Source organism: Apteryx rowi, unplaced genomic scaffold, assembly GCF_003343035.1.
Source record: "Apteryx rowi isolate R43461 unplaced genomic scaffold, aptRow1 scaffold_1, whole genome shotgun sequence".
In the NCBI taxonomy this organism is placed as follows: domain Eukaryota; kingdom Metazoa; phylum Chordata; class Aves; order Apterygiformes; family Apterygidae; genus Apteryx; species Apteryx rowi.
This window is the reverse complement of record NW_020447196.1, coordinates 4,402,827-4,417,567: the sequence shown is the minus strand read 5'-3', so window position 1 is coordinate 4,417,567 and position 14,741 is coordinate 4,402,827. Positions and strand designations below refer to the sequence as shown.

Genomic DNA, 14,741 nt, shown 5'->3' with positions numbered 1-14,741 from the left:
AATGTGTTTTATGTAAGAAACCAGGATATAAGGAACCTGTTTTCACGGACTTTTTCCTGTTAGTCAATAGGAGAAGATAGTAGCTCACATGCCTTTTGTTAGAAATAACTGTGCTTGATCACTTATTTTGCCTGGCAAGCAAAGATATGAAACTCAGATCTTCTAAGGCTCCCATTATTTCCTCAGGATAGCTACATATTTGGACTATTTCCATGTCTTGGGAAACATTTTAACTAATGGATATGTTCCCAACTGAAGTTACAGGGAAGAGAATTCCCAGTAAAAGCCAAAATATCTCCCAAATGTACAGTTTGTTTTGGATGCTTTTTCACTGAAGTGTACAGACTGGATGGTGTGTTGTTGCTCTGATGTGGAATTTGAAAGATCATCTTCCCCCATGTCTCCTCTTGTCTGAAAGCCAAAACCTGAACAAATGGTGCTTCCTAGCCTGTGAGCTTTATTTCAGTGCACCATCCGCTTTGTGTGATTTTTTTTTCCCCATTATTCATGCTGCAGTAACTCTGACAACTACTTACAACCACCAACTGATGAATGGGTTTCAGAAAATGATAATTTTAAGGTTAAAGAAATACCTAAGGCTTGGCCTGTGTTAAATTCGGAATGACTATTCTCCAGGTAAAACATAGAACTCATAACAACTTCCAGTAGACTTGGACATGGGTTTTAGAAGCTGTTGGTCACAGCCTAACTCTGACCATGCTGAATTATCACTTATATTTGTAAATGGAGCAAAGTTAGGCCACAATACTTCTATAAATCCCACAAAGAACTATGAAACTTAATTTGCGATTTTGAAATGATTCATTTTGAGATAGGCTGAAATATTCATAAATAATCTAAAATATAAATATTGTTGGCATGTTAGAGAACATAGTAGCTTCTCACATTATTCTTAACTGTTGCAGCCAGTTTTCTGCATCCTTAGGTTTTCTGTATATTTCTGTAGTTATTTTTAGAAGTGAGCCTAACCATAAAATCAAAACTTAGGCAGTGTTGATGGCATTTCTGATTTTGAGGTTTGACTAGGCTTGTTTGCAGTTGCTATATTGGTGTGAAGTCTTGTTTTTTTCACCCTGTGGGTCTGAAATTTGCCATCTATTGTGTATCTGTTTTCAATTAGCAACTTTCTGTTTTAAAATACTGCATTTAATGTTAAGTGAATGTATGTAGTATTTTTTGTATTATCTCTGTGTATGCAGGTATAACTTGGCAATTATCTCCATAAAGTCCTCCTGAAGAGTTTGTTCCTGTAGCTTTAAACCTTGTACAGTTCTGCATCTGTAAAACCAAGGTTTTATTCCTGAAGTTCCAGTCCTGCAAGTCTCTCTTAGGTGAACCTTGCCCAGCTTGGGAGGCTGGCGATGACTTCAGCAGGGCTTGCACTGAGTGCAAAGATTTGTTCACAGAGCAAATTGTAGGGTGGATTTTAAAATTTCCTGGAGTATATCTTCACATGAGCACGTGTCTGTCTGTGTATTCAGTGCAGCAAGAAGAGTCCCAACCATGCTGAAACATTATTTAGCTTTATCATGGTTGCCTTAATTTACTTATAACCCATTGCATTCAGTGGCAGTTAAGTTAGACATGATGAATATTTACAGCTAAATGCTATAGTACTTTTTGATGGTAGCTTATTGTTACCTTTACTAGCCATGTACACTGGCTGGGGACAGACTTACCCTGTGCAGTGTGAGAGCACGGCTGTAATTAGGACATGACGGTGGAGAAGGTGCCCCTGAGGAGTGGCTTTCCTCCTGCTTTCATTTTTGACTGATGCTGCTATGGAGCTGAAGCAAGAGGAAAGAAACTCCAAAGTTTTCAAACACAGATAAGGAAAATTATATTTCTCATGAAGATTAGTGTTATATACAGTTGCCTGAGGTAGTTCTAACAAGAGCTAAACTAGCAGATTTGGACTATGATTCGTTACCTAAGAAATCAGGAGGTCACTCAAATACTATTGGTCAAGACCAAACAAAGTCCTACATGTAAAATGTGCCTTCTTGTAATCAATATATGATGAACTGAAGGGTTATTTGCTTAGGTATTGTTTGGTCCAAATGGTTATTTGGTTATTTGCTAATTTTTGAGCCTGCTGAAACCAGTGCAGTGCCTTATCAGGTAGGCTCAAGAAGCACAGTATTGCAAATGTCTAAGTGGGTTCTCACAAGGGCACAGAGAGCCACTTGCTGTTCTTGTAGATTGATTTCTGGTAGTTGAGTAATCAGTGGTAAATCATTGATTCATGCATAGAATAAATATGCTTCTCAAAAGGTAAAACAAGTTTTTTCACCCATAAAAGAAAGCACTTAGTATTTTTTCCACCTCTGATACAGAAAACTGTACTAAATGTTCTTTTCTGGCTGGATCTTCCCATAATACTTTTTTCTTTAAGCCCTGTTAGACAAATTTGTCTTAAAGGAAAGTTTATGTCCAGAGGAGTGGCAGTCAACCTTTATTGGGGACATTTTATTTAAGCCATCAGATGCGTTATGACACTTAATCAATTTACAGCCTTTTGTATTTAACATTTCTCTGTTAAGTTTTGAGGCTAGACCATCCACGTGGTGCTAACATTTCTCAGGAGAGAAGAAAATGACATGTTTCTTCTTCTGCACAGAGGTCCTAGAAACCAGAACTCAAGAGCTTGAACTGGATTCTTCATGTGTTTTTTTTATCTTCCTTCATGTGTTCCTTCAGTGTTTCCACCCAGGCCTGGTGCTGCCAGTAAGGGTGTCCATTTAAGCTATGTGTAATGCAAGTTCCCCTCTGCTAGGCGATACCAAGAGACTGTCATCTCAGTTTACTTAGGAACCGCATTCAAGTGGTGATTATGTGGCCAACTACCAACATACAGCTGATTTTTAAGTGCAGAACAAGAGAAATATCATCTGTTCTACTATTTCTTTGGAATTACATTTTCATTTCTTCCCCCGTTTTGTTTCCCTTTTAGCTTGTTTGATATGGGAGGTGAATACTACTGCTACGGTTCTGACATCACCTGCACCTTCCCGGCAAACGGAAAGTTCACGCCTGACCAGCGGGCTATCTATGAGGCAGTGCTGAAGTCATCGCGTGCTGTAATGAAAGCGGTCAAGCCAGGTAAAAGATCGGTGCATGTCAGCAGGAATTGACAAGCTTAAAGGCAGCATTCAGCCTGTCAAGACAATTACGTTGGGATTTTAGAAACTGTCGGAAAGGAACAAGATGACAAAACTCATTTCCTTGTTTAAACAGCTCCTAATGGAGGATGGGGTAAGCTACACAACATTTTCCATACAACACTTCTAAAGAAATAACATATGGGCCAACAATTTTTAATAAGATTAAAAAGGTATTTTAATCCCCTTTTTCTTGTAATCCATTGAATATCGTGGTGACAGTAGTTACTCTAGTGTTTATCCTGGCAGCCGTGTTTTGAGGAACTTTATGCCAAAGAATAAGTCAGCGTTTGAGTGAACATGTATGTTATGCTTCGGGTTGTTTCAAGTGTTTTCTGTATTTTACGTGTAAACGCAATAGAAATCTGCTGATGAAGAAGTAGTTGGAGTGTGCATCTTTGGGAGGGATGCTACTTAATTAGCCTTAAAAAGCTTTAGAAAATACTGGCTATTGAGTACTTCATTGTATGCCTTAGAATTGCAGGCAAGCGAGTTCATCAAGTCAAGTATACATTTTCATAGTTGAAACAGCTGCCTGGCTTGATGAAAATCTTATTTTTCTACAATTCTGCTTTCAGGGCAGCAAATAAATGCTTTTAGAGCTAACTGCTGCTGTGATCTCAAGTATTAGTAGTGAAGGTACTTGAGCATTTCTCAGTATTACTAATAGAACAGCTTTGAGAAAAATGTACTTAATGCTCAAAGCACACTTGTCCTTTAAATTTACTGTATTAGCTTTCAGTCATCAGACCTCAAGTGCCTGGGCTTTCTGGGTTGCCAGTCAGAACATATGTAATTTTCCTGTTATACAGGCTGGCAGCAGCACTGCTCATTTGAGCAGAGTGGAACGAAGCAGTAACACTCAAAGTTTATCTGCAAATGGAGATTAGGTATTTTGCCATTTTAATAACAATGTGCACACTCCATCATCTGCTATTTCTCCCCTTAAAGAGTTCTGTTCCAGTTCCTCTTCATATTTTGCGTTACATTTAGTGCCACCTTCAATTGTTTCGTTTAACATTTTGGACAGTATTTCACGCTAATAAGCTGCTGACTGTCTTGAGGATTTGAAAACTAATATGACACTATACTCACAATGGTGTAGAGAATTCCTCAGTTAACTAATCAATTTATTTATAGTGTCAGAAAACAAGGACATGTTAAGTTAAATATTTCTGAAAATTAGTTGCAAAGATCCTTTACTAGCCTTGGGAGTTTATGAGATTGGTAGACAGTTTTCAGGAGACCTTGTTTTTTATGTACAGGAGAAGGTGGGACTGGATTTCAGCTGTTCTTCCTGTGCTGTAGCTGTCTTGCTTGGTTAGTAGAAAGGTGTAAATGCATTTGTGCTGTTTAGGAGCTAGTAGTCGTGAACTTTCTGGCTACCGAAAAGCAGGTTCCATACATGTTCCATGGACTGGTTCATTAGTTTGGTTAATTTGCTACCTCTGTACCCAAAGCAGTGAAATGCAACCTCACCCTTTTGTATCCTGTTGAATTACGATTATGAATAGAGTCTTGCAAGGTGCAAAGATTTGCGCCATCTGGACAAAGTCTGCTTTTTAGGTTCATATGGCTTGCACCCTAGTTCTCTTGCAGCTTATAACTCTAACCCTTCCACTGATACAAAGAATCTGAGAATTTTTTTTAATATTTATTTTCCTCCTATGAGTGATAAAAAAACACTCTAAAGCCCAAGGCGTCTTTACTACTGAAAATGAGATGGAGCATTTAAAATAGATAGATAGCTGACAGAAAAGTATTTACAATGTCTGAAATAACTTTCCAGTGTTCTATGACATATCTAAAAGTTCAAACTGAAAATTCAAAATTTGCAACTGGGAGAAATGCTGAGTTGGAAAAGATATAGATCCTTTTTTTTTTTTCAATACAACTTGAAATGGTTTTAAAAATCAGGTGTTATTTAAATAGCTATTTAGCTGTTTTGTTTCTGCTCATGCACCTTTTCTTATAAAAAGGGACATAAGAGATAAGCCATTTTTGTAAAAGCCTTTGACAAATCCTTTTAAAGAAATGGATATGTTTTTGCTCTCCACCAAATTCCTTTTAAACATTTTGGCTAACTGTAACAAAGATTATTTATGTGTCGACCACAGTTTTAACTGAGAAAAATATGCTATGTCTCATACTCATACTGTTGGACCAGTAAGTTGAAAGTGGCTTGGTATCTCCTGAAAGGCTGAGATGCTGCTGTAGAAAAGAAGAAGGACTAGAAACAGTAACCTTCGTAGCCTGGTTAGTGTCACGGACTTCTCGGGCAGTTGGGAAACTGCAGAGCCCCCCGGAAGGGGTGGGTACAGACTGAACGTATTACTGCTGTAAAGAGAAAGCCATTTCTGCAAGAGGGACTGCAACTTTCTCGGTCTCGTTGAACAAACCTAATTTGTCAGCTCATTGACTAACGCACCGGGATCTGCTCCTGGAGGAGCCCGTTACCCTCCCAAAGGGGAGCAGGAAGGAGCTGTGTGAATTCAGCTTGCAAACCTCTGTTCTCTCAGTCTAACAAAAAGTAAACACTTGAGGTCTCCTAAAAAGGAGGCAAAAAGCTTGCTAGTTTGAAGGCATTAAATGTAAAACGCAGTTCAAGTTTTAATCAGGTTTTCTGAATTACAGAGTCCTTGTTCATTTTGCTGTTATTTTTGTTTGTCTTCGTATTCCGTGGTTCCTTAGATCAAAGGAGGGAAAAAGACAGTCCAGTGCCTTGGCTCACATGACAATAACCATTAATGTGGCAGGTTGTGTAAAAAGAATTTAAACAGCAAAGTCAGCAACTGTAGAAAATGTTATTTCACCCCAGCTGTAGAATTGGGCCTTAATTATGCCTTGTGGCAAACGGTCACAGGGGACGTCTAGTTGTCATCTTCAGGAGGTTAATGATTCCTGGAGTCTTTCTCATTGCGAGATACAGAGCAAGCACTTTAGGAGACTCACTAGCTAAATACTGTGTTACATAACTATGTTTATGAAGGTTACACATTTTGTATAGGTGTGTATAGTTCAGAGATTTGGGTTTCTTTTTTTAATTGGGTTCTTAGGTGAACTTAATTGACTCTGAAGTGAAGTTACTTTCTGAGAGATAATAGACCCCCTAACATATGCTGTTTATATTTGTTATATATAAGCAGCCATCATAATTTATTAAAACACTTCCAAAACTTCATATTTTATTGTAGAAAAGTATTCATCCAACTCTGTCCTGTGCAGGGTGCAAAAATGCAAACAGCTCAAATCACATATATGGGTCTTCCTACCTTCCAACTAAAAGAAAAGAATTCTTTCTGCAAGCCAAATAATACATTCTGAAAGTTAAAAAAAAAAACAAAACAAAAAAAAACCCCACTCCCTCTGGGATTATAGACCAAGTTTAGTGCAGTCATCAGAACTCCTGCCACAAACCAAATCTGTTTAAAATAAAAGGGAAGAAAGACATGTTCAGTTCTACTGCATGAGCAGTGATTTTTGAAGCGACTGAACACGGGTCTATTATAAAGACAGTGGTGCTGGCCACTGGAGCGAAAGAGTCAAAAAGGCATGCTTGTGTGGCAGTGGGATAATTGTCTCTTTCCTACAAAGTCAGACTTGCGATCCAAAATGTCAGAGAGGAATGTTGCATTTCTACTTAGGGGATATTCTTAATCCGTCAAGTCCATCTGGGTTAAATTTACTCCTCCACAGAACTAAAATACAGGGGCGGATGTGCAAAATACTGACACATTCACTTCAGTGGCTGAGGCATCATCTGCTTCTTACTCAGAACAGTGATTTGAGAAACAATTCATCTTTATACAGATATTGTACACAAACAGAACTATTAAAAAAACTGTGAAATTGCAAAGCCAAGTATTCCAATCTTAGAAGTTAGTGTCTTAATTTGTTTCACTTGTGCATTGTTTTTTATTTGATTAGACGAATCAGCTAAATTGATTGAAGCATGTTAGGTGCACTCCTGGAGCACATCTCCTAGTTCAGTTTTGTTAGTGCATGCACTTCAAGACTCCACTGTGTAAATCAAAGAACAGTAAGTGGGGACAATCGAGATTCCCCATCTAGAGATGATGGGAACTAAAACAGTAATGCAGATGCATCCATCGTTTCTCTGTCTGATATCTTCATGCCGTGCATGTAACCGAAAGAGCTCAGCTAATGAGCAGCTACTCAGTATCTTATTTTAACCTTCTGTTCCATGCATGGCCCAGACTCTGTTTATTGCCTACTGTTCAAAACCTGCTCTGACTCCAGAATTACTCATGTCCTCACCAGTTCTTCTCATGGTGCTCATCACCCCGGTATGCAGATACTCGGTAAACAGTGAGTTCACTTGCACATCATCTTCATGGTGTGGAAGTGGGCAACAGTTCCCCTTCTATGGGCAGTGTCAGACAGACTGGAGAAATTACTGGAAAAGCTATTGACTCATTTTGGATTACAAGCGTGAAATTCATCAGACTTTATTTTTTTTAAGAGCGTTTAATGCAACATGGTATTCTTGTTCAAAACCCGATGGCTTTGACCTCAATTATAGCTGTGAGCGCCCAACCTTTCTACTAACCAAGCTCCGGAGTCTCAAGCCAAGCACTGGTAAAATGAAGGAAAACAATTAATGACAGTATGCAAAAAAGTTGTCTTTTAAGCAACTTGCCTAGCATCCTGCTGGGAATCTGAGACTGGGGCAAGGATAGATGCAATTCCCAGTGACAACATTCAGGTGCCTTGACCATGTTTGCTTTTTGTAAAGTCTCCTATTTCTTTTCTTTCAGTTTTTGCAGCAGATAGAGTAGGAATTATAGGAGAAACAGATATCTTCACTGGTCTAGGAGGAACTTGGTTTGCCTTGGAGCTGCGGTCTTCTGGAAATGAGGTTGCCCTAGAACTAAATGAACTTGGGGCTTCCCATGTGGATGTGTGTCTTGTGGTGGGTCAGAAGCTGTGCTTGGAGTGATGGGAGCTTTTCCGCAGGGCCAGGCTAAAAGTGGTAGATGGTCATGTAACTAATGGGCTGGATCATAATGTGTCAGCACCAAGGGCCCAAACAAAGCTCGTACAGACAGCATAAATGGGCATTTCCTAACTCTGGAGTCTTTGATGATGTAACTGTAAAAATAGTGCTTTCAGTGTAGGGTGTTGTTTTCCCCCGCAATTGTTCAGGCTTTAAAAAAAAACAAACTAAGGGTAAAAAGCATTGTGCACCATAATATCAGTGGACATAACATTGTATAATGCAATATTTAATGGCAGGCTGTGAAGCCTCAGCTCTAATGTCTGTAGTATCTCCAGCAGATAACTGTGACAGTAGCAGCTGTCTTGCCCTCAGAAAGTCTGAACTGAGGCAGTACGTTAGACCTTTTTGTGAGTGAGTTTGAGATGTTTGTTGATAGTGTAAAGATTTGAAGAAACTCATGGAACTTGACAGGGAATCTGTGCATCGGTCCCAAATCCTGTCTCCTGTCTGCCTCTATTCTTTATCCTGGTCACGTAAGTTAGATGCAAGTGTCAATGGAACAGCTTTTTTAACTGGAAGAATCATTTGTTACAAGTTACACCTGGGAGACCAGTATCATTTGTTCTTTGTCATTAATATAAATCTATTTGAAGAAATGTGTTAAAAGAGCAGCAAGTCCTTTTCTGAAACCTCTAAGAGACAATTTGCTGAAGAAACACGATCTAGCTTTGAAGTTAGCCCTGCTTTGAGCTGCAGTTTGGACCAGATACTCTCCAGATGTTGTTTCTAACCTCAGTTACTCCGTGATTCTAAATATGTCCTGAAATGTGCAAATGAAAATATCAGTCATGTAAGAAGAAGATGCTGATGAAGGTCAATGACTGTGTTCTCAAGTCAAGCTCTAGGACAGGAGGTGATCTTTTGCAAGCCAATGGATAGTGATGTGCTCCAGTTTCCATGTATGAAATACATTCATACTTACTCAACCCGGGGTTTGAGTACTGCTCTGTTCTCATGTGGATGCTTTACTCTTAGTGATGCATTAGTCCAGTAGTGTTTGGAAAATTGCTGTAGAGTAGCTTCTTTTTTTCTTTAATACATGACTGAGTATTTATACTGTACCCAGGCTGCCAGAGGATTTCTGAAAGTTTTTGTTTAGATTGTTATGTTGAGCATTTAGACAAAGTTAGGAATAAGAGTTCTATAAATTTAAATCCTAGTTGATGAGGACAGTATATTGGTAACCTTGAAGTTTCTCAAATATATTTAAGCAGCTACTGTGTTGAGAAGAAATAAGAAGAATGTATGTTTAAGCTTTGCGGTTAAAACTATTTTGGATTAATGCACTAGATCATAAGCAGATGAAGTCTTTCAGATTAATGAGCTAAATCTTGGAGCAATTGTGTACTTTTCATTTTCATCCCTTTGCGTTGCACACTCTGCATCTTCGGACATTCCTCCCTGTGTCTTCTCCGTAGAGTAACAGAGAGTCACAGGAGAGGGGCAGGAAAGGAGCTTGTTGTGCATAACCTCCCTGGTACTACTGCAGAGCTTGTCTATGTTTAAAAAAAAAAAAAAAAAAAGCCCTCTTTTTTTCAATCTCTCTCTCTCTCTCTTTCATGGATCACTTTCTAAGTTATACATGTTAGCGGTTGGGGGAGAGGGAGGAAGAATTAAAACACCTCAGTCAGAAAGGTCTATTGTCCTAAATTCAGTTAAAAAAAAGACCTCTTTGTCTAGCAAACTATTCCCAAGAAACAGTTGAGTAAGGCCAGGTTGGCAACCATTCAATTCCCTATCTCTACATTTATATGATTTAAAAAGCTTGTATATCCAAAGTCCCTATTGAACTGAAATGCATTCAGACATTAGCTGGGCAGCTGGGAATATTTGCTGATTGATGTTTGTTTGTTTCAATAAAATGAGAAATACAGAATTGTTCCAAATATGCACAGAAGTTGTTGTTCACCAAGCCAGTTTATATGCAGTGTGAAAACTTTCCTCCTCGGGACACTGGCATTACCATAGGGCGTCCCTGTAGGATTTGTATCTCTGAATTTTTTCAAGTTGGAGCTCATGCTTAGGGGTATATGCATATTCCCCAGGTCCTGCATTTTAATATTCAAAAGAGTGAATACTGTGTTGCCTCTGGCTTTCAGACTTTGCTTTGTGATAAATACTTTTGAGGAATGTCTTGAAAAAAATCTCCATCCCAAGACCAACATCTCTGATAATGGCAGGCAGGTGGAGGTGCCTCCCCTCCTGGGTAGAAGGGCTGGAAGATTTATAACTTTCTGAGGACTCAAGCTTCATATAAAGACACAGGGTCTCTCAGTCTAGCTCTTAAGGCCTTTCTTTTGGGATCAGAGATCAGCTCTTGCAATTATTTATTTATTTATTTATTTATTATAATTTTATGTAATTTTATACCAGGACTGCCATGTAATCCTTGAGCAAAAAAGTATGGTCAAGTGACCATGAGAAAACCAACACAGCCAAAAATGTAAACCCTTGTGTTAAGAAAATAAAACATCTTTTTATTAATCATGTAAGTATGAATCAGCTCTGTGGTGTGGGGGACCCCGCTCTAGCCAGGGAGCTCACCAACTTGAGTCCTGCCTGTTGCAGTGGCAAATAGGTGCCTGAAGCTTTGCTCTGGGGTTAGCAGTAACCCTGTCTCGCTGCCATTTCTTTCTTGTGCTCGGTAGATTCAGGGCCAAGCTCTGCCACGTACAGCACGATGCAGAGAAATGCTGCCTGAACCCTTTGGAGGTTATGGTCCAATTCTGATGCCTTTCTGTTAAGACGGGGAAAGCTATGCCCACGTTTTGTGCCATTCTCCTGATTTCTTCAATTGCTGTTGAGCTGTGTTCAGCTAACATCAGCTGGTGCGTCTTCCTGGCCCACTCCGTCTTAGCTAGTTTTCCACGTTTGCATCCTGCCAAGGAGTGTCGTAAATTAGAAGGACAAATCAAAACAGTCTCTTTATTTTCCAGTGTTTTACCAGTGTTTATAGGGAGGACCGTGTTCCCCTGCTGTTGAAGGGCGTAAAGCTCCTGGAGGTAGATCTGCACCTCGGGGATTTTGAGAGTGAATGGTCTCTATTCTGTTCAACACAATGTAAAATTTGGATGGTGTGTATTCTTGAAAATATTTTGATGTCTAAATATTGAGGCATGGCTCTTTCAGTAGGATGCAGCTTCAGTGAACAAGTATCACTGTCATAAATAACCCAATTAATACAACAGAAAGTGCAATGAACTGAATTTAAAGTAGCAATATGATTCCCTGCTCTATATTTTAATAACATTTCTCTAAAAAAAGAGGAATGGAGAATTTAGCTTCGGTAGGATAGCACTAAGTTGGGGATTAGAATAATCCAAATAATTAAAGAACTATTTAATGGAACTAGTAGCTATGGTACTTGACATGGCAGATCATATTACTGGCAGCTGCTTCTGTTATTGAATTGAGCACAGTGGCGCTTAGGAACATATGCAAATTCAGAAATTGCAAACTCACAGATTACTTCTTCAAAACTTCTCTTTGACTATGACAATTTTATAACTTCTTAAGAGTTCAGGTTTATTTTTGTTTGCTACTATTTCAAATACTGCTTTAGAGTAATTGTCACTATTTTCAGCTAACATCAAAATTTATACACCTAGAGAAAGTAATTGTAGCTGTTCTGTTTTAGCGTTTATTATTGTTTATCCCTTCCAAGTTAAGTACAAGGTCCTCAATTACATGCACTGGGCATTTTTTGCATGTAAGTCAGTTTGTTTTCATGTAGTCCAGAGTTGTACTTAGTGTAATAGCATGTTGGCAAAATTGTCAGTTTTGCTATATAAAAGCAGTAGCTAATTATGATGAATTTTTAGAAAAAAAATTACTCTGTAAACTGGACCTTTTGACAGTAGCATAACAGGAAAGGGGGAGGGAGCGCAAGTCTGTTTTACAGTTTGTGTACTTCCAAAGTGTCCATTTGAATTATCCCTATTCAGATTTTCATATTTTAGGTAGAGCTACTGATCATTATTAATCTGCTATATTATCTGGCAAGACAATAATTCTTAGACATAAAACATTAATAACAGAAGTTGAAGATTTCATACCAATTTCCCTGAAGAACAAATGCTTTCAGGGCATGTTATAACTAGTACTTGATATTCACAAATCCTACTGAATGACACTGCAGTGCTTTTGTTTTAACCCTTGCAGTTAAAAATGTGTTATTGTGTTAAAGGCAAATTGGAAAGTAAATCTTGTCAATATATACTATAAATAGCTATTTGCAGCCTGCTGTCTATCCTCTCTGTTGAATGGGGTTTGCTGTATTTGTCTTGCAAGCATTAATGTTCAGAAATCAGTTTCCCCTTCAAAACCAGCTCTCTGCGAGGAACCCAAAAAAGGAAGCATAGCTTTCTGTGGCAACTTAATTCAGCTTTTGTCAGTATAAACTGTTAAAGCATCAGCCAGCACTTTAAATAAATAAATAAAGGCTGAGAGAGAAAAGGATGCACAGCTCATAATGCTGGCAAGGGACAAGGGACCGTCCTTGAGTCTCAGAAAACTTGCAAAATATTATTAAACAAAGACAGTGACATTGATCACTGGAGATCCCCCTGTCAGGCATGCAAGCTAACCTTGCCCAGCAGAGCAGTAACCTACAGCAGGAGGTGAAAGAAAAAGGCAATTCTTTCTGTCCAGTTGAGCAGATCCTCCAGTCCCTGAGTGCAAGCAGCAATCTGTTGAAATGCCGGATTTCAGACTGAGAGTCTCACTGCAAACCTTCTGGGAACTGTTCTTTTCTGTTTGTGACTAATCTGCAGGAGCTGACCCATGCATACAGTGACCACTGCAACATCAGTGAAACAAAAATAACACTGAGTTATTTCCAAATATATAAAAACCAGGCGCTTCAAAACAGTTGGGCTGTTCTGCCCTGAAGGCACTTTTGTGGAGCTCTCAGAGCAGCCTTTCTGATGGGACGCTCCCTGTGAGAGCTGCAGGGACACAGGGGCAAACCTGCAGCTTTTGAGCTAAATCCATGCATACATGTTTTTTTCCACAAAGATGCTACTTGTACAAAGCACATACATTTAGAAGTCCTTACAGAACCGGAGCCTAAATTGACGCAGCTTTAAGACTATTTAAGAAAAATCCTTTTGTCCATTGACTTTGGGCAGAATAACCTGTTTGCATCGTCTGCGCTAATTTTCTCTTGATTCAGTAGTCAGGAAATGTGCATGTTCCACATTACAATTTTAGTTGAAGTGCAAAGTTCATGAGTCCTTCGGTCTTGACACTGCATCAGCTGTAGCTGTCTGAGTGCAAACCTGCTAGACATAGATTATTCTGTTTGCCCTGAATCTTATCTAAACAGTCTTTTCTAAGCTTCAAAGATAAGTTTCCACACCATGATCATTCTTTCCAAGCACTTCCCCCCTTCTCCCAATCTTTTTTCTCCTCTTTTCAACATACACCTATTTGGAAGGATTATGAAGCAAAATTCATCAAATCTGCCAGTACTGCTCAATCAAAATGTTGCATCTTTCCAGGCATGGAAGAAAATCCCTCCTCTTCCTCCACATCTGTATCTATTCATATTGCAAGATTTCAGCATGGCTTACTATTATCTTAATTTTTCCCTCTGATGTTGATGATCATCATATGCAGGGTTTATAATGGGGAAGATGGGGTTTACCACTTAAAATTTCTGTAGCAGTGATGCAAACAAAATATCACAACGTAACCAAATAGCATGATGCTATTCAACCTCTTGAAGAAGAGGTGGGAGTTTTGGAGGCAGCAGTGGCCGTCTTTGTTTCTCTTCAGTGATTCCTGCTCCTGTCACCAAAGACGTCCTATGGGGAGGGCTGAGGTACATTTTTTGGGGAGTCCGCCCTGTTTTGGAGCTGCGGCACTGGGACTCGGTGTATGTCTGTAGCAGTCGTGCCCCAGTGCTTTGCTGAGGGCGGAAGCGGGGAGCTGCGTCTGTTCCTGGCCCCTGTTTTCACCACGTCTGGAGGGTGGAGGGCCACCCCGGCGCCAGGCGCGAGCACGGGGCAGAGGGTCAAGTAGAGCAAGTCCAGACGATTGCATGAGATGGCACAGAGCAGGCTGACGTCCAATAATCATGGATGTTGCCATCGGTACGGCATGCATCTGCAGCTGTGGTCCTGCAGCAAGTTCGTTATAGCCCCTGCCACCAGTTTAGGGTGGGAGAGTTAACAAGAGCTTCTCTTCATACTGCAGCCAAGCCACCAATACGAAACACCATTGGGTCGCTAAAAATAGGCATCCATCATATTGTTTAATTAATCCATCCAAAATAGGTATATCCATCTTGTGCTGATCTTGTGATTCCTATAGATAATTATCTACACAATATATAAAACTTAGGACAGGACCAACTTTCCCAAATGTTGTCAGTGTTTAAGTACAGAATTTTGGTTTCCTGCTGGTTGTTGGGTACCTTGATCTGTACCAGAGAGTAGTCTTACCTGGTGCCTTAAGAAACAAATCTGAAATGTTGAGTAACTGCTTCGTGTTTCATCCAGCATGCCAAAAGGAAAGCATGAAAATCAGAAATATGA

At 39.5% G+C, this 14,741-nt stretch overlaps 1 protein-coding gene across 3 annotated transcripts in view; it reads left to right on the top strand.

Annotated features, from left to right (window-relative positions):
- Positions 1–14,741, top strand: part of PEPD (peptidase D) — a 143,477-nt gene that overhangs the window by 103,130 nt on the left and 25,606 nt on the right. For all 3 annotated transcript variants that reach the window (XM_026059308.1, XM_026059317.1, XM_026059322.1), the window contains one exon: positions 2,975–3,123. In XM_026059308.1, the coding sequence (XP_025915093.1) occupies positions 2,975–3,123 (149 nt within the window). The remainder of the gene's footprint in view (positions 1–2,974; positions 3,124–14,741) is intronic.